We start from the raw sequence: 19438 nt of genomic DNA, 5'->3' as shown, positions 1-19438 counted from the left end.
TTATACTTCAATTTCCAGTCATGGTATTAATTGGATTATAAAAATAAATGTAAAAATAACGTGAGATTAAACAACTTGAGGCAAGCAGGGTCCTGTACAGAAAAATCCTGAACAGGTTGAGAGAAACCCAAGGAAAGGAAATTTTTCCATGGCTCTTTTTTTTTTGGGAAAGAATCCTCCAGAACAGGAGTTATTTCAGTAAAAACACTTGGAATTTTGCAGCGTCAGAATTTCCTTTGGATGCCTCTCTTCAAGGGAACAACATCCAAACAACGAATTTCCCTCATATTTTCCACATGAAGCCGAATCCTGAATAAAATCTACTTGACAGGAGGAAGGGTTGGCTGAAGGATTAGTCTCATTTTAATAGAATATCCACGGAATTTATGGAATAGTACAAAGCAAAACTCAGGGCACAGATGAAGAGTCTGCTAGCACAAACCACCTAATTACAACCACTGCAGAAAATGACATTTCACACGTTTGTACAGGTGGGGTTGGGCTGGAAAGGAACCAAAAAAAAAAAGGAAAAAATAAACAAAAAACAAAACCCTGGGATTGTTGTTTATTGTCAACTCCATTTTACCAAAACCTGCTGAGTTTCTGGCTGCCAGGAGGGAAGGAAAGAAGGAAATAGAAAAGAGGAAAATGTGCTTTTAGTGGGGTTTTTTTGTCCCTTTCTCCTGCTCCAGGCCCATCCCAGCCCTTCCTTGACTCCTGGCTTTTTTTTGAAATCCTCTAAAAAAAGAGGATTTGTTGCCTTCAAAACCTTTCTCTGCACCTCTGTGGGGAATAAAGATAGAAAAATAAACCATGATGGAAGCTCTAAACATCCACTGGCATTTCCACAGCACTGGACAGAAAGGATTGGGATGAATTCCTGCCCTGGAATCCAGCTTTGGTTCCTGTGCCTTCCTGGTGAACCACAGCAAAAACTCATGGCCAGCCCCAAATCTGGGTGGGAAAAGCAGAAAAGTTGGAGTTCCTGGAGCTGAGGGTAAATCCTCCAAGGGAGGGGAAGGGAATTCCTGCTCTGCACAGGAAGAAATTGGATTTTTCAGGCTGATGTGGAGTGAATTGAGGTCCTGCCATTAAACACACACCGAGTAAAACCACCAGGATTTGGTGAATATGGGCATAAAAGAACTTTTTTTCTGCAGCTAAAATGTGGCTTCCCATGGGAGAAAAATCTCAGGAAAAGTCAAATCAGACCAGAAAGTGCTCAGTATAATCCAGGGAATTGAGGAGTGCAGATCCTGGTCCTCCAGGGATGATTTTGTGAGGCAGGAACGGGGCCTTGGTGCTCGCTGGGGGCTCTGAGCAGTCCAGCAGTATTGCTAAAGGGATGAGTTTATTTCATTTTCTTCTTTTAACATATTTATATATTTATATACTGGTCAAAGTTCTACTGGAAATGCACTTCCACCAGCAGCAGTGCAGATTTCTCCCCATCCAGCTGAGATTTGTCACCCCACCTCTGGCACAGGGACATTTTCCTTTTTTGTGGTTTTGTCCAAGAATTTGTAGATTTTTTGCTTTGCAATCAACTGGTTGAAATAACTCAATGATAATTAATTTAATTTTTTTGGATGCTCTAAAATTCACTTTTGACATTTCTAATTTCTCCTTGATGAAGCTGCAGGGTTCTTCTCCGTGTTAAAAGACATAAAAACTTTATCCATGTGTCCATCCATCCATCCATGAACATAAACTTTACATGCTTATAAAACAGTGAAAAATTAAAATCTAATGCACACCACTTGGAGTGCTCCATCGCAAAGTGCACTTTTTGAAACAGAACAAAACCAAAAATCTCTTCCAAGAAGTTAAAAATTGATTTTTTTTTTGTATGGAAACAAGTGCCCACCTCCATCTCATGAAGGGAAATTGGGGATTTGTCCTTTTCCCAGCTGAAATTCCCTTGCTCTGAAGGAGTTACTTGGAAAAAGGTGAAGTTTCATTTTGTATTTTTTCTTTTTTTTCCTGAAAGTGCAGACAGAGTGGGTTTGGGGAGGAATGAAACAACCAAAACGCAAATTCCATCCTGGTGCGGATCCCTCACGAAAGGAGGTTGGGATTCCTGATCTCCCCCATCCATCTTTTCCATCCCAGCTGTGTTTTTGAACATTTTTTGATACACAAACATTTTCCAGAGCTGGATTTTGACCCCATCACTCAACGTTTCGTCCGCTTTGTTGTTGAATAATTGCAAACTTCCCTTGCAGTTCCAGCGTGGGGTGGAAATCTGGTGAATTTCCCTCGAAATCCATAAAAACAAAGGGAAAAAAAAAAGAAAAGGAAAAAAAAAACCAAAAGGAAAATCAACTTGAAGTGTTCTCAGTGAAACCCCAGCCTCTGGGCCCCACGAGGAGCTTTGAGATTGTTCATGGTGGGAACTGAAATTGGTTTAATCAGCAAAGTCTTTCCTTCACCCCTGGGACAGAGGCACTGGGAGGGAATTTGGGGATTCCTGGCTGCTCCTTCTGCCTCCAGGCAGAGCTGGGAGCTCAGCACACCAGGGAGGAGTCGCCTGCAAGAACCCTGAGCTCCACAAACACCTGAAGGGCTCTTCTTGCCTCGAATTTTGCAGAATTCCTTGTGAAATCCCATTGGTTTGGGTTGGAAAGGACCTGAAATCCCATCCAGTGCCACCCTGCCGTGACCCCAGGGCGCTCCAAGCCCCTTCCAGCTTGGAATATTTTGTCAATAATTGGTTTATAATTATCTTGTTTAGATAGAACGTGGAATTTTATTTTTCTTTTCCTTTGGTGCTGTGGGTGCAGAGCTCTGCTTTCCATCCCTGGCTGGAGCGTGTGAGGAGAACGTCTCAAACGAGAGTTAAGGTTAAAAAGTTATTTTGATGCTTCCTTGAAGGGGCTCATCCAGAGTGGTTTTGTTCACTGAAGGGAGGATAAAAGCAGCTTTGTGTGTCCAGAGGAGCCATCCCCACCTTCAGGAGAAATCCTGCTCTGCCAGAATTCTCCTCGAGACGATGAGATGGGCAGGGGATTCTTCATCTGGAGCATGACAGGGTTGGTGAAGTGAAGGAGTGGGCAGGGAATCCTTCATCTGCAGGTGTTTGAGAGGGGTTTTACCCGATCATGGAATCAGGGAATCCTAAAATGATTTGGAGGGGCCTGAAATCCCGTCCAGGGACACCTCCCACTGTCCCAGCCCGGCCTTGGGACATTCCAGGGACCCAGCCTGAGGCCATGCAAGCTGGCTCTGCCTCTGAAATCAGGAATTTCCACAGAATTTTGCCCAGACTGTTGTTCCTTCATTTCTTTCCCCCCCTTTCCTTTGCTCACAGAATCCTCACGAGTCCAAATCCCGAATCCCCAGAGTCCGAGTCCCACCTGCGCCTGTGGGGCCCAGCAGCCAGGCCTGTGCTCTGCGCCCTCCCTGGGGCCATTCCAGGCAGGAATGTGGAATTTTGTGGGTGGAATTTCATGTGCTGGAGGAGCATTTCCCTCCTCAGGGAACCTCCCAGCCCTTCAGCAGCATCAGCAGCGGGTGATTGTCCAGTGGAGACCAAGACAGGGCCTGCAGAATTTCCTTATCCTGGAAAGCTCCCTCTAAACCCCGACCCTTTGGGGTGTGTGCCCTCAGGAGAAGGTTCCGTGGGATCCCTTCAGAGTGCCTCACGCACCTGGATGGGATAAATCAGGGAAAAAAAACAGGAAAAACCATGGAAGGACCATGGGGGTTCCTGCTGGGAATGAGTTCCAGAGGAACGCTGGAAGCTGGCAGTGCTGCCCAGGCCGCAGGCACTCGGAATCTTCTGGAAGAAACTCATGCTGGCTGGAAAAAGGAGGGAGAAGCTCTTCCCATTGCCCGTGGTGGCTGTTCTCAGCTTTTGGGGTGTCCTGGAGGAGCCTGGGGGTGCTCCATGCTGGCCAGCAGCGAGTGAAGGGAAGGTTCATGACTGAAACCAAAATGAATTCTCTTTCTGGGCTGGAGATTCATGGACTGGAGGACGCTCTTGACTTACTCCAAGGATACACAGTGAGAATCTGCGCTGTGCAATGCTCTCCACAGACCATTCCCTAAACACACCAGAACCTGTCCTGTAAAGTGCTGCTCTTGCTTTGTTTTCTGAGGGGGAGTTTGTTCGGTTTTTGTTCTTCTTTTTCTTTTTCTTTTTCTTTTTTTTTTTTAAAAAAAGGAAAGCGATTCCCAAGAGGTGGAAGGACTTTGCATCTTGGAGGCAGAGGAGGCAGGCTCCAGGATTTACAGGGCTTGGAAGAAGGTGGTGGCAAGCTCTCGTCCCCAGAGGCCGCTGAGGTGGGTGACTCCAGGCTGCTCCTTCTCTACTCCATTCCTCTGTGCTGCTCCCACTCAGGACATGCTGGGCAGGAAAGAAGAGACAGGAGGCACTGTCAGGCAGCAAACTGAGGTAAAAAATGCGATTATTGCCAGCACATCAACAAAAAAGAGGAGTGAGTTTGGGTGAAATGGTTTGCAGAAGTGCGTTGGGGACACTGATGGTGCCATGGCTTCCATGGGCAGAGGGGACAAAGTGACACCAGGCTCAGGGACCCTGGTCATGGATCACAAATGGCACAGGACGTGTCCCAGCCACACCAAGAGCTCAAACCTGGTCTCCTGATCCTCTGCTGGGGGCACGGGCATGCTGCAAAGAGAGAATAAAAATAAATAAATCTCCAGTACATGAGAAATATAAAGTATAAAATATAAAATATAAAAATAAAGTATAAAATATAAAATATAAAATATAAAATATAAATATAAATTATAAATTATAAAATATAAAATATAAAATATAAAATATAAAATATAAAATACAAAATATAAAATATAAAATATAAAATATAAAATATAAAATATAAAATATGAAATATGAAATAATAAATCTCCAGCACAAACCCATCTCCGCCCTCTGCCCTGAGCTCCAGGAATTTTTCAGCCTCATCCAGGGCATCTTTCCCTGCTCCCCCTCAGGAATTAGGATAGGAAGAGAGGCTGTATCTGCTCAGGGCCAGAGCCAGGCCATGTCATCCTGATGAAGGATTTTATCTTCCAAACCCCTCCAGAATTTCCCTTCCCTACAGTTCCAGCCTTTATCAGCTCCTGAACACTCTGGGAATGGCCTGGTGGGTCCCAGAGGGGCTCCCAAGCTCTGGGGCTGTTCTCATCCCCAAAGACTCTTTAAGGGAAGGAGAAATCAGAGGGAAGGGTAAATCAGAGAAAAGGGTAAATCAGAGGAATGGGTAAATCAGAGGAATGGGTAAATCAGAGGGAAGGGTAAATCAGAGGGAAGGGTAAATCAAAGAAAAGGGTAAATCAAAGAAAAGGATAAATCAGAGAAAAGGGTAAATCAGAGGAATGGGTAAATCAGAGGAATGGGTAAATCAGGGGGAGGGCAAATCAGGGCCCTTACCTTTCCCTCTCAGCCATGTCCTGTTTCTCCTCTGCCCTGTAAACACAAATCCCATTGGGAATCCATCCCTCAGTGGGAAGGAGGAGCCCCCAGTGCCTTCCTGGGGTGGTGGATGGGCCTTGGAGAGAGAGGAGCCACTCTCCACCCCTGCCCAAATTCCTCTTACCTTTCTTTTCTGGCCTTGATCCTCTCTTCTTCATATCTGCAACAAAGACAAGCCCTCCTTTAGCTGCTGCTGTTCCCTTTTAGCCCCATTTGGTGTTTGCTGAGGGTGGCAGAAGCCCTGAGCCGCCCCATTCTGGGGCTTTTCCTTGGCTGGGAGCAGGTTTGCCCAGGCTCTGCCCTCCCAACCCATGGGTTTGGGCTCAGGACCCTGAGCTGGCCCTCCCCAGAGCCCCAGGGTCCCTCTGGCACTCACTGCAGGACACACTCTGGGATCTGCACGTGCTCCATGGGGATGAGCTGCTCCAGCTCCTCCAGGCTGTGCACGTACTGGATCTTATTGATGAACTTCACACTGGCAGGGAGAGACACACAGAGAGAGGCAGTGCCACCCCAGGGGCTCCAAAAACACCTCTGGAGGTGTCACTGCAGGGATCTGAGTGGGGCAGGACAAGGGGCAGCTTCAGCCTGGTCAGCCCTGGCTAAGGGTGAGCTTAAAATCTGATTTGTGGGATTAAACCCCGGGGAAGGGCTGGGGCTGGGCCAGGGGGGTGGGATGGAGATCAGGGAAAGGTTCAGGAGATCAGGGAGAGGTTCTGGGATGGAGATCAGGGAGAGGTTCTGGGGTTTGGGATGGAGATCGGGGAAAGCTTCAGGAATGGAGATCAGGGAAAGGTTCTGGGGTTTGGGATTGAGATCAGGGAGAGGTTCAGGGATGGAGATCAGGGAAAGGTTCTGGGATTTCAGATGGAGATCAGGGAAAGGTTCAGGAGATCAGGGAGAGGTTCTGGGATGGAGATCAGGGAGAGGTTCAGGGTTTTGGGATGGAGATCAGGGAAAGGTTCAGGGATGGAGATCAGGGAAAGGTTCTGGGATTTCAGATGGAGATCAGGGAAAGGTTCAGGACATCCCAGGAAAGGCTCAGGGGTCTGGGATGGAGATCAGGGAAAGGTTCTTCCCCCTGAGGGTGCTGGGCACTGAATTCCCCAGGGAATGGTCCCTTCCCAGCCCTGCCAGAGCTCCAGGAGCCCTTGGGCCCCACTCTGGGGTGGTTGGGGTGCCTGTGCAGGGCCAGGGGCTGGGCTGGATGATCCCTGTGGATCCCTCAAACTGAGGATGTTCCATCACTCCGTGATTCCAAACTCCCACCCCAAACCTGCTGGGCCTGGGGCTGCTGTGCTCACCTGATGAAGGGTCTGGAGATGGCCAGGACAGTCCTGATGAACCACGAGGGGTGCACGATGATCAGGGCCTTGAGGTTCTTCCTCAGCCTGGGGACAAGGCAGGGGACACAGTCACATTCCAAGGACATTCCCTCAACTGCCCTGGGCTGTGCTGGGCTCCAGCAGGGGCTGCCCAGCCTCAGCTGGGTCTGTGCAGGTTAAACCCCTTGGGAAGCTCATCCCAGCTCAGCAGGATGTGGAGCACTGCTCTGCTCTGCTCTCTGGAAATGTCATTATTGATCCAAACATTCCTGGACAGGGCCTGGAGCAGCCTGGGGCAGTGGAAGGTGTCCCTGCCCGGGGGGAGTGCAATGAGGGGATTTCTGAGGCCCATTCCAGCACCTGGCAGGTGTGAGGGACGTGGGGCTGGCTCAGGCTCATTCCTGTGGAAGAACAGCCTCTGATTTCCCTTTGGAGAGGCCCCAGCAGCTGGGTTCTCACCTCCTGTCGATCATCTGGTAGCACTTCTTGAGCCAGCCCAGGCCTGGCATCCTCCGGCGCGGCGTGGCCCCGTTCAGGTACACGATCATGTAATCCTCAGCCACCAGCAGCTCCAGGCTGCTGATCACATACCTGCCAGGGGGGCCAAAAGGAGCCCGAGTCAGACTCCAGAAACTTCCTTCAAGTGCCCTGTGCCACCCTGGAACGGCTCCAGAGCCTCTCTCTGCAGGGCTGGGAACAGCTTTGGTCTCCAGGGGTGCCCCTCAGGGGCAGGGAGTGTCCCAGCCTGGGCACAGCGAGCCCATCCTGGCCATAATTCACTGCAATGTTTGAATGCTTGGCCTTGCTGGACTTGGAACTGGGGCCAGTGTCCCAGCAGTGTCCCAGCAGTGTCCCACCAATATCCCAGCAGTGTCCCAGCAGTGTCCCAGCAGTGTCCCAGCACTGTCCCAGTACTGTCCCAGCAGTGTCCCAGCAGTGTCCCAGTACTGTCACAGCAGTGTCCCAGCAGTGTCCCAGCAGTGTCCCACCAGTATCCCAGCACTGTCCCAGCAGTGTCCCACCACTGTCCCACCAATATCCCAGCACTGTCCCAGCAGTGTCCCAGCACTGTCCCAGCACTGTCCCACCAGTGTCCCAGCAGTGTCCCAGCACTGTCCCAGCACTGTCCCAGCAGTGTCCCAGCAGTGTCCCACCAATATCCCAGCAGTGTCCCAGCAGTGTCCCAGCAGTGTCCCAGTACTGTCACAGCAGTGTCCCAGCACTGTCCCAGCAGTGTCCCAGCAGTGTCCCAGCACTGTCCCAGCAGTGTCCCAGCAGTGTCCCAGCAGTGTCCCAGCACTGTCCCAGCAGCCCCTGGCAGGGCTGGGCTTGCCCCCAGCCTGCTCCCAGCTGTGGTTCCAGGGAGTTGTGTGCTTTCCTCTGGAAACCCAGGGCACCACAGGGAATATTTCTGTGTCTGCTCTGGGGTGCCCTGACCCCCAGGGCAGCACTGGCTCTGACCCTCATCCATGGAGAAAGTTTCCCAGACTTTAAGATATAACCCACAAAAGTGTGCAATGGATTACAGAGAGCAGTGCAGGTGTGTCACTGGGTGAGAAATTGAGGTTTTGGGATTTTTAGTGTGCTGTGGATGGGAGCAAGATGGAGAGCACAGGGTGTCATTCTGGGCTTCTCCTTCATGCTTCTTCTTCCTTCTTCTCCATGGGTTTGGGTGGCATTTTGTGATTGGGCAGGAAAGTCCCCATTGCAGCTCTTTGGGATCAGTTATTGGGTTAAAAGGGAAAATAACCCAGGTGTCAGCTCTTAATTGGACAGTTTAGTGTTAAAAGCCCTTGGAACAAGAGATTGTGGCCATTTTGTGCCTTCTAATGAAAAGCTCTGAACTCACAGCAGTGACGCTGTTTTGCTGATAAGAAATAACAAACACCCGAGCCCAAACTCGAATTACTGTCCCAAGCTCCTTCAATCCAGACCCAGAGAAACCCACAGCTGGCACCCCCAGTGCTCCCCCAGCCCACTGTCCCTGCCAGGGCACTCACAGGAAGAGGTTTTCCATGATGTAGTGATAATCTGCCAGGTTGCTGTCGGGGAGGTAGCAGGCAGCGAAGACGATGATGGCGTTGAGGCCTTCTCCGTAGTATCCTGCCCAAAAACCACAAAAGTGACACTGTCCAGGGAAAAACGGGACAGCTGAGGGGAAAAACAGCACTGAAATTTGGCACTGGGGTGGGTTTTGTGTCTCTGCTCAGCTCCAGGTGAGCGTTTCTCTCTTCACACCCCTTCCACTGTGAGATTTCCTCCTGGGCTTGGTTATAATGTGGGTTTGGGGTTCAGAGAAGGGATTTTGGGTTTTTAAAGCTGGGCTGTTCCTTGACTTTGCTTGGATTTTGGAAACAAACCTGACTGCACATGTGTGGACCCTTGGAGCACCCCAGGGACTGGCACAGTCCCTCCAGATGATAATTCTACAATCACTTAAAAACATTTTAAGCACCATCTGAGCACTTTCACGCTCCTCTACCAAAAAACCCAAAGATTTTCCCCCCCTAAACAGCATCCAGCCAGCCTCGACCTCCCCTCAGAGCGACAGAGCCACCAGGGTTTGGGCTCACCTCCGTGTGTCACCACCCTCATGTAGGGTTTGATCATCTGCAGGTCGATCCTGTGCTCCTGCTCGCCGATGATGACGGTTCTCCAGAGGCGCCCGTTGGTGGCACTGCCATCCTCGGTGCCCCCGTCCCCAAACAGGTCTGCGCTGTCCCCGGGCATGTTCTTGGCCGTGGCCACGGGGGTGTCGTCTGGGAAAGGCACAAAGAGGTCTTGCCTCGAGGAGAGGTTGGGAAGAGCTTTGGGAGCACCAGTTCCCAATGGGGTTCCCAAAAAAATTCACTTCCGTGTCAGCCTAGGACACTCAGGGACGATGCTCTGATGGGGTTTCACCTCCAGCCTTGATCTGGGCCAATTTATTCATGATTTTTATTTTTGTGCCAATTTATTCCTGATTTTTATTTTTGGGCCAATTTATTCCTAATTTTTATTTTATTTAATAATTTAATATTTTATATTTATATTTATATTTATATTTATATTTATATTAATTTAATTTTATATTAATATTTATTTAATATTTTATTTAATAATTTAATAAAATTTTATTTTATTAAATAATTATTTAATAATGAATATATTCATAATTTTATTTTACTAACACACAGTTGTAATAACTTTGAAAAATGGCGTTGTATAAATTTGCCAAACCATTCAGAAAAGGGTACGACCCTACAGGTTTTAATCTTGCCCTGCTGCCCAAAATATTACAGAAATCACTTTAAAATCTCCCTCTGCTTATCAGTCCTCAGCTGCTGCTGGTGAACTGTGTCAAAAATCTTTAAAATGAAGCTAAAAACGACCACCCCAAGCCCTGGAAATGCTCACCCAGAGCCACCCTTTTACCTTCCCATTCCAGCTCGTTCCCGTTGCCCAGGAACTCGAGGGAATCTGTCTCGTCAGGAGTCTCAATGTCATCCACGTTGATGTCCAGGTCATCCGGGGTGTCCAGGAAGTCGTCAGAGAGGATGGAGCCCTCGCTCTGGTCCAGGGAAATGTTGATTTCAGGTGCCACCAGGGTCTTCCTCTTCCGATGGGCCCCGTTGAAGTTCAAAGTGTTGGGGGGAGCTGGAGTTCAAAGGAAAATCAAACTGACAGGGTGTGTGTGGTTTGGGCAGTGTTGTGTGATCTCACAAGGTAAAAAAACCCCTTAGATTTGGGGTTTTAGTGTATAGTAATATATAGAAGCCAAGGTAGAAGATTTTGGGTAGGTTAATTGTCTGTTTTACACCTTCTTCTTCCTTTTTCTTCAGTTTTCTCTAATTAGGTAAAAGATGTCCATGTTGTGGGTTTTGAGTAATCATAATAGAGTTAGGAGCATAAATAATACAGATATCAACTGTTTATCAAAGAATTAAGACTTAAATAGCCTTGGATAAACACCCTTTTAGCTCACTTTCTCAACTCCTTAGAGAGAACTCACATCTCATGAGTTTGTAATAAATAAAAGTAATATTGAACCTCACTCTGGAGTGAGACTTTCAAAAACATCTCCTGAGTTTTATTCCCCCCTGACTTTAGAACAAGAAAGGGCCTGGCATTCCAACACATGCTGCTGCTCCTGGAGGCACAGAGCAGGGCATCCTCATGGACAATTCCTGCTGGAACATGGACCTGGAGCCCTCAGGGTGGTGGATCCCACTGGGAGGCACTGGGAGTGCCCGCACCCCTGAGATCCCACTTGCCTCCCCCAGCTCCTCAGGGGAGAGGAACAACTTCAAACCCCTGCTGGTTTCCTCTCCCCGCATGAGGATTTTATTTTAAATTGGTTTTTTATGGAGAACCCAAGGTTTTCTCCCTGCCTGGCAGCTCCTCTGGGCTTGCAGAAGTTGGCACTTACAGGACGTGGTCTCGTCTTCCGTGGGGCTTCCCAGGGACTCCATCCCTGTCTCTTCTGGGAGAGGCCTGCAGGACAGGAGGGGCAAAACCACAGCAGAGAGTGGGGGAAATGAGGGGGAAATCATCCTGAGGGGATGGAGGCAGCAGGGGAAAAACCCAACCCAGCTGTGCTCTGCCCTTTCCCTTTTCTCACCCTGAGGGATTCCCGAGGGGGATTTGCCCAGGAGCAGCCCCGGGTCTGGGCTTCCCTCCTGGCTGCCCTGCAGTCCCCACTAACCTCCAGCCTGCCCCAAGGGATGGAAAACCCAGCCAGGGAACAAATCCTGACCCCAGGTGGCCTCGGCAGCATTCTCCTCCCATGGATTGTGCTCATTTCTATTCTGTAGGAGCTCTGAGGGGCAGTGCCAGGCCCTGGGGCTCCTCATTAGGGCGCCCCCTAATTAGGGCACCCCAGGGCTTTATCCCCATTCCCTGGCAGGGCTCTGGGGAGGATGAGGATGGGGATGGGGATGGGGATGGGGATGGGTATGGGGATGAGGATGGGGATGAGGATGGGGATGGGGATGAGGATGAGGAGGATGATGAGGATGAGGAGGATGAGGATGAGGATGAGGATGAGGATGGGGATGGGGATGATGAGGATGAGGATGAGGATGAGGAGGATGAGGATGAGGATGAGGAAGAGGATGGGGATGAGGATGAGGATGATGATGAGGATGAGGATGAGGAGGATGAGGATGAGGATGAGGATGAGGAGGATGAGGATGAGCAGAGTCGCTGTCCAGCAGCCCCCGATGGCCCCGGCACACCGGAAGGGAGGGAGGTGACAGCGGGGACAGGATCCAGCCCAGCTCTGCCCCGCTCCTCTCCCCCTCCTGGTGCTGCCATGGCGCCGGGGCCACCAGCCCAATTAAACCCTATCAATATGTAGATTAAGGGATAATCCTCCTCGGCCGGTCACTGCATATTCATGAGGGCTGAGCACCCGATCAAAGGCACGTGCAGGGCACCCTCCGGAGCGGGAGGAAAAACCCCCGAGCCCCGTCCAGCTCCCCCTGGCCCGTGCCCAGCCGGGCCTGGCGCGGTTTGTGCCGGGAGCTGGCGCCTGGCACGGTTTGGTGACACAGCATCCAGCTGGGCAGGGAAGGGAGGGGAGGCAGCTGAGTACGTGCTGCTCGCACCGAGCTCCAGCTCAGGCGGGCGGAGGGGAGGAAAAGCCCCGCTCACCTTCCCCGAGGCTGCTGCGGGGCGATCGCCGCCTCCTCCCGCGGCTCCTCCTGCCTCCAGCACCCCCGGGACAAATTCGGGGGGCGCAGCGCTGCCGAGAGCCGGGGCTCAGTGCCCGGGCCCGCAGGGACCGAGCGGGACGGCGGGATGAGGGAGGGATGAGGGGCGGGATGCAGGGATGGATCCGGGAATGGATGTAGGGATGGTTGCAGGAAGGATGCAGGAATAGTCCCAGGATGGATGCAGGGATGGATGCAGGGATGGATCCGGGAATGGATGCAGGAATAGATGCAGGAGGGTTGCAGGAATTGATGCAGGAATAGAAGGAGGGCTGCAGGAATGGATCCAGGAATGGATGCAGGAATGGATGCAGGAGGGATGCAGGAATAGTTCCAGGAATGGATGCAGGGATAGAAGGAGGGATGCAGGAATGGATCCAGGAATGGATGCAGCGATGGATGCAAGGACAGATCCAGGAATGGATGCAGCAATGGGTGCAGGAATAGATGCAAGAACGGATGCAAGGATGGATTCAGTGATGGATTCAGTGATGGATTCAGTGATGGATTCGGTGATGGACGCAGGGACGGACGCAGGGACGGACGCAGGAGTGAGCATGCTCCCGCTCCGCGCCGCCCGCGTCTCGGTTACGGCATCGCCGCCCCGGGCCGGCCGAGCCGGGCCGGGATCAGAGCCCGGGCGGCGGCGGCAGCCCCGAGGATCCGCCCGCTCCGTTCCCGGCTCCTCCTCGGCCGGGCCGGAGCTGCTGCCGCGGTTCGGCTTCCCAGGAAATGCTGGGAATGTCGGCCCCGGCCCTCAGGGAGCACCTGGGTTCTGTTTTTTCTGCTTTCCCGGCCCAGATCTCTGTCTAGGATGTGGCTTTTCCTTTTTTTGTTCTTTTTATTTTTTTTCGGGGCGAGATTGGCTAATGGCAGGCAGGCAAAAATAGCTCTGCAGCAAATCAGCTGCTGGAGAGCAGCTGTCCCACATGCAGCAGCTCCTGCCCTATTATTCCGATGCTTCCAGCGGGGAAGCGGCTGGAAAAGGACAATTTATTTATTTTTATTGCCAGTAGAACCCAGCTGGCTTTCCCTGGTTTGCCTGGGGGCTGTTTGGGCTCTGTCTCGCATCGTTCCTGCTCGAATCCCTCCGGAGGCGGCTCCTCCCAGGGTTCCAGCCTCATCCTCCCCTCTGCCTCTTCCCGGGGTTCATGCCCAGGGTGTTTTCCAGGATTTGGGGGTGCTGGGAGCTTTCCAGGAGGAATTTCCCTGGGAGGCTGGGCCTGGAGTTTGCTGCTGCATGGGCAGGGTGGGACAGAGCTCCCAGGTGACGCCTGGGCTGCGGCCGAGGTGCCCCAGAGCCAGACCAGCTTCATCCTGGATTTTCCAGGGAGCTCTGGGACGATCTTTTCCTTCCTACACCTTGATTTCCTGTCTCTATTCTCTGAGCAGCCTGGTCTGCTGGGAGGAATCCCCAGCTTTGGGAGGGAGATGAGTTTTGAGGCTGCTTCCAACCCAAACCATTCCACCATTCCCATCCATCCATTCCTCCATCCATCCATTCCTCCATCCATCCATCCATCCATCCATCCATCCATCCATCCATCCATCCATCCATCCATCCATCATCCATCCATCCATCCATCCATCCATCATCCATGGATCCATGGATCCATCCATCCATCATCCATCCATCCATCCATCCATCCATCCATCCATCATCCATCCATCCATCATCCATCCATCATCCATCATCCATCCATCATCCATCCATCCATCCATCCATCCATCCATCCATCCATCCATCCATCCATCATCCATCCATCATCCATCCATCCATCATCCATCCATCCATCCATCCATCCATCCATCATCCATCCATCCATCCATCATCCATCCATCCATCCATCATCCATCCATCATCCATCCATCCATCCATCCATCCATCCATCCATCCATCCATCATCCATCCATCCCTCCCTCCCTCCCTCCCTCCCTCCCTCCCTCCCTCCCTCCCTCCTTTTCTTTCCCACACTTCTCTCTCCTTTCACTCCATTAAAAACCCGGGGCTGGCAGGGATCCAGCAGCTCTGCTCTCAGAGGGAATTTTATCCACTCTGGGACAGCCAGGGCTGGGAAGGAGGGAAGGACAAACCCCGTCCTGTGGGATGCAGCACAGAGGGGCTCACAGGGGATGCAGCTGGGGCTGCCAGGAACAGAGCCAGGCTCATCCCGGGGGAACAGGAGCCCCTTTCTCTGTGCCTGGCAATGCTGGGGCCCTGTGCCTGCAGCTGCAGGGGCTGGGCCAGCCCTGAGAGCCCCCGGGCACCTGCAGCTGCACCAGGGGCTCCGGGAGGCTCCAGAGCCAGATCCCAGAATGGGCAGCATTGGAAGGGAGCTGAGAAATCCCCCCAGAGCCACCCCTGCTGCCCAGGCAGGGCCACCTGGAGCAGGGGAATCCACACCCGGTGGGTTTGGGATGTCCCTGGAATGTCCCCGGAGAGGGAGAATCCAGCCCTGCCCCGGGCAGCCTGGGAATGGGAACGAGCTGGGAATGGGGGTGGGAATGTGCTGGGGATTCAGAGCACTTGGGGGTGGGTTTGGCACCCCTGTGCAGCTGCTGAAGTGGATCTGAAGGTGGAAGGTGCCACTTTGGCACCTCCTGTCAGCCCCGCAGGGCTGGCACCCATTGGGATGCCAGGATCCTGGCACAGCAGCACTGCTCTGCTCTGTTTGGGATTCTGCTGGATTCAGAGCCTGGGAAGGAGTCCACAGATCCATGAATCCACTCCCACGTGCATCCATCCACCCTCTGTGGATCTCTCCATGCATCCCAATCTCCCTGTGCTGCACACCCAGCTCCTTTCCCTCCTCCCCGTGCCCACACAGGGCTGCCAAAAACATCCCCAAATTTCTGATGCACTCAGAGCAGCTCCAAAAATTCCGAGCCCCTGTTGGAGTTCAGGCTCCTGTTGCCTCTGAGGCCTGGGCATGGACCCTCCCACTCTGATGGTTTCTCACAGGGGAAAAAAAATTAAAATTCTCCTGTTTTTTTTTTTTTTGGGGAACACACCTGGGGAAGTCCTCGTCCTGCCACTCCTCCTTCACATCCACGTTCTCCATCCTCAGCGTGGCCTCCGTGGTGCCCATGGCTGCCAGGGAGGGGCTGGAGCCAGCAGATGCCCCCGGGAAGGGCTCAGGCTGCAGAGGGGAGGCAGAGGGGTTGGCATGGAGCACCCACGCTCCCTGGAACGCGGGGTGAGAGGGGGATTGCTCGGGAAAGGCAGAAATTCTGGATTCTGGACACGTTTTGGGCCGGAAGGAGGAGGTGAGGCTCAGAGCGTGGATCTGTTGGGGCCCCAGCTGCTCTCCCTGACACCCACAGGTTCTCCCCTTCCTGCCTCTCTCTCCTCCAGCACCAATCTGCTCATCAACCCCTCCGTGCTGAGGAAGAGGAGGCTGGGAGGGGAGGGCAGGGTGAGCTGCTCTGGGGCATTCCCAGATTGGCATTCCAGGATTGGCATTCCCAGATTGGCATTCCCAGATTGGCATTCCAGGATTGGCATTCCAGGATTGGCATTCCCAGATCAGCATTCCCAGACTGGCATTCCCAGATTGCCATTCCCAGATCAGCATTCCCAGATCAGCATTCCCAGGACTGGCATTCCCAGATTGGCATTCCCAGGACTGGCATTCCAGGATTGGCATTCCCAGATCAGCATTCCCAGGACTGGCATTCCAGGATTGCCATTCCAGACTGGCATTCCCAGATCAGCATTCCCAGATTGACATTCCAGACTGGCATTCCAGGATTGGCATTCCCAGATTGCCATTCCCGGGATTGGCATTCCCAGACTGGATTCCAGATTAGCATTCCAGGTTGGCATTCCCAGATCAGCATTCCCAGGATTGGCATTCCAGGATTGGCATTCCCAGATTGGTATTCCCAGGATTGGCATTCCCAGATCAGCATTCCCAGATCAGCATTCCCAGGACTGGCATTCCAGGACTGGCATTCCCGCCTATCCCAGCGAGCCCCTGGCCCGGTCTGGCTCCATCCCTGCCTCTCCCTACCCCAGACACCTCCAGGCTCTGGAAAATCCCGGCTTCCCCCCCCTCGCCGCCGGCAGCTGCTCCGTGCCAGCCCCGCGGGCATCATGGAGGGACGGAGGGAGCAGGGAGGGAGAAGGGAAGGAGGAGAGAAGGAGAAGGGAAGGAGAAGGGAAGGAGAAACCCCGGCTGGCGGCGGCTGCCGCAGCATCCACCCCGTACTCACCGCTGCCGCTGCTCAGAGGGGAACAAAGGCGAGCCCGAGCCTTCCTCCTTGCCAGCTCGGCATTCCTCCTCCTCCTCCTCCCGCTGGATGCGGCTCAGCAGGTGCAGCCCCCGGATGGCGCCGGGGATGAGGAGGATGAGGATGGAGGAGCCTGGGGATGCATTTAGGTCGGCGTCGCCCGCAGCAGGCGCTGCTCTGCGGCTCGGCTCGGCTGAGGGACGGGCTCAGGGCGTCATTTGTGCTCCTCCATGGCTGCTGCTGCTCCCTTGGCCGCCTCCTTCCCTCCCCGCCGCGGGATCTCCTGGTGGTGTTTGGGATTCGGTGATGATGGTTTTTGGGATTCGGAGATGGTTTTTGGGATTCGGCGATGGTTTCTGGGATTCGGCGATGGTTTCTGGGATTCGGTGATGATGGTTTTCCGCCCGCAGCTGGCGGAGGCTGCGCTCCCCTACATCAGTGAATTAATTCCCTGCTTTAGTGCGGGAGGGGGCCCTGCAGGAGGGGAGGGGCAGGACAGGAGCCCTCCCCGTGCCAGCGCCGCCCCAATTGGCTGCCAGGCTCCAAATCCGTGCCCGGCTGGGCGGGTGGAGCTGCCAGGGCTGGGCACAGCCTCTGCTCCACGGGGGTGCCAGGAGGGCACCGAGGGGTCTGGGGGCATCGCTCCCTGAAAGTGAAAAGTGCCCTGGGATGTGGGGTTTGAGGGCATCGCTCCCTGAAAGTGAAAAGTGCCCTGGGATGTGGGGTTTGGGTGCATCATTCCCTGAGAAAAGTGCCCTGGGATGTGGGGTTTGGGTGCATCGTTCCCTGAGAAAAGTGCCCTGGGATGTGGGGTTTGGGTGCATCGTTCCCTGAAAGTGAAAAGTGCCCTGGGATGCGGGGTTTGGGATTTGGGTGCATCATTCCCTAAGAAAGGGAAAGGTGCTGTGGGATTTGGGTGTTGGGATTTGGGTGCATCATTCCCTGCCGTAGCCCCATGGATCCCTCCCTTCCATGGCTTCATCCCTGCCGTAGCTCCATCCCTGTGGATCCCTCCCTGTGGATCCCTCCCTGACTTCCATGGATCCCTGCCTTCCATGGCTCCATCCCTGTGGATCCCTGCCTTCCATGGATCCCTGCCTTCCACGGATCCCTCCCTGCCATGGATCCCTCCCTGCCATGGCTCCATCCCTGCCGTAGCTCCATCCCTGTGGATCCCTCCCTGCCTTCCCCGGATCCCTCCCTGCCATGGATCCCTCCCAGCCGCGGGCGATGCGCATCTCGGACCTGCAGAGGTCCCCGCGCACCAGGAGATGGAGGCAGGGAAAGAATTCCCGCGGGATTTCTCCAAGGGGAAAAAGCAGGAATTGCGAATTCACCCAAAACCTAAGTCTGGGAATTCCATGCCAGCCCTTCCCAGCCAGGAATTCCTCCTCAATATCGCACCCAGCCCTGCTCTCTGGCAGTGGGAGCTATCCCTGTGTCCTGTCCCTCCATCCCTCATCCCAAATCCCTCTCCGGCTCTCCTGGAGCCCTTTAGGACCTGGAAGGTTCCTGTTCTCCCTCAAGACTTTCCCATGGGCTCCTTCCTCCAGGTTCTCCAGGTCAGGAGCTGATTCTCCCTAAGGATGGAGACTCCACAACTGCCCTGCCCAATCTGCTCCAGCATTCGGCCACCCTTAAGTGAATATAAAAGATAAAATTTAAAATACAAAATTTAAAAAATTAAAATATAAAATACAATTTAAAAAAATCAAAATATGGAATTTTTAAAAATTAAAAGATAAAAATTAAAATAGAAAATATAATTTTTTGCAAATTAAAATACAAGATATAAACATTTCAAAAATCAAATATAGAATATAAAATAAAAATATAAAATAAAAATATAAAATATAAAATATAAAATATAAAATATAAAATATAAAATATAAAATATAAAATATAAAATATAAAATGTAAAATGTAAAATGTAAAATATAGAATATAAAATCTAGGATATAAAATATAGGATATAAAATATAAAATGTAAAATATTAAACATAAAACATAAAATTTGTCCTCTGTTTAACGGGAATTTCTGGGTCTCCACTCATGCCCTGGCCTCTTGTCCACTCACTGGGCACCTCTGGGAACAGTCTGGCTCCAATCACTGGGAGCTGGGCGAGCTGAAATTAAGATGAAACATTTGTTGTAGGGAAAGTAAAAGTTATTTTGGGTCCTTTGAAATTATTTACAACTTGAAGCAAAACCAAAAGGAGTATTTTGGGGATGAAAAGCTGCAGCTTTGTTTGAGATATGCTTGAAATTAAACGCTTTGCCTTTTATTGAGCTGTGGCATTTCCCGGTTGAAATCTGCCTGCCTTTAATCAAGAAAAGCAGGGGACCACAAGAGCCTTCAAAGATGCATTTGCAAACCCAGAAATGTTTTATTTTGGGGAGAACAAGATGTTTTCACTGACTCCACTTAAGGAAGAAAACAAAACAAACCCTGTTTTGCTGGGACAAATGGGAAAGTTTCATTCTGGGTTGACCTAAGGAGGAAAAATCTTGCATTTCCCAATTTTTTAATTGAATCTCTAAAGGCCAGAGCAGCTGTTTGCAGAGTCCAGGCTTTGAGAAACCCCTGGGAGTGTCCAAGGCCAGGCTGGATGGGTTTGGGGGCCTGAGGGGGAGCAGAGCCATGGCCACCTCCCATAGGAACCATCCTTGGACGATGTTTTGGGGTGAAAATTGACTCTGGAGAGACAAAGCCGTGGGTGGGAGTTACTTGACCCCCCCAGTTT

General features: G+C 52.0%; 1 protein-coding gene across 2 annotated transcripts; it reads right to left on the bottom strand.

The window, feature by feature from the left end:
- Positions 1 to 340: 340 nt before the first annotated feature.
- ATCAY (ATCAY kinesin light chain interacting caytaxin) lies at positions 341 to 17195 on the bottom strand. Of its 2 annotated transcripts, XM_054649942.2 has the most exons (13): positions 16677 to 17194; positions 15474 to 15601; positions 11177 to 11241; positions 10183 to 10404; positions 9342 to 9527; positions 8769 to 8871; positions 7228 to 7359; positions 6748 to 6834; positions 5820 to 5918; positions 5568 to 5603; positions 5402 to 5437; positions 4598 to 4633; positions 341 to 4348 (listed from the first exon to the last, which is right to left on the bottom strand). In XM_054649942.2, the coding sequence occupies exons 2-13, from the start codon at positions 15548 to 15550 to the stop codon at positions 4339 to 4341; spliced, it is 1089 nt and encodes a 362-aa protein (XP_054505917.1). In that variant the 5' UTR covers positions 15551 to 15601; positions 16677 to 17194; the 3' UTR covers positions 341 to 4338. The 2 variants fall into 2 exon arrangements, with proteins under 2 accessions (XP_054505917.1, XP_077047646.1); XM_077191531.1 differs by lacking the exon at positions 15474 to 15601 and having other exon boundaries at positions 16677 to 17195.
- Positions 17196 to 19438: the final 2243 nt, after the last annotated feature.

The sequence above is a fragment of the Agelaius phoeniceus genome, chromosome 29, assembly GCF_051311805.1.
Source record: "Agelaius phoeniceus isolate bAgePho1 chromosome 29, bAgePho1.hap1, whole genome shotgun sequence".
Lineage (NCBI taxonomy): Eukaryota > Metazoa > Chordata > Aves > Passeriformes > Icteridae > Agelaius > Agelaius phoeniceus.
This window is presented reverse-complemented; position numbering and strand designations above follow the sequence as displayed.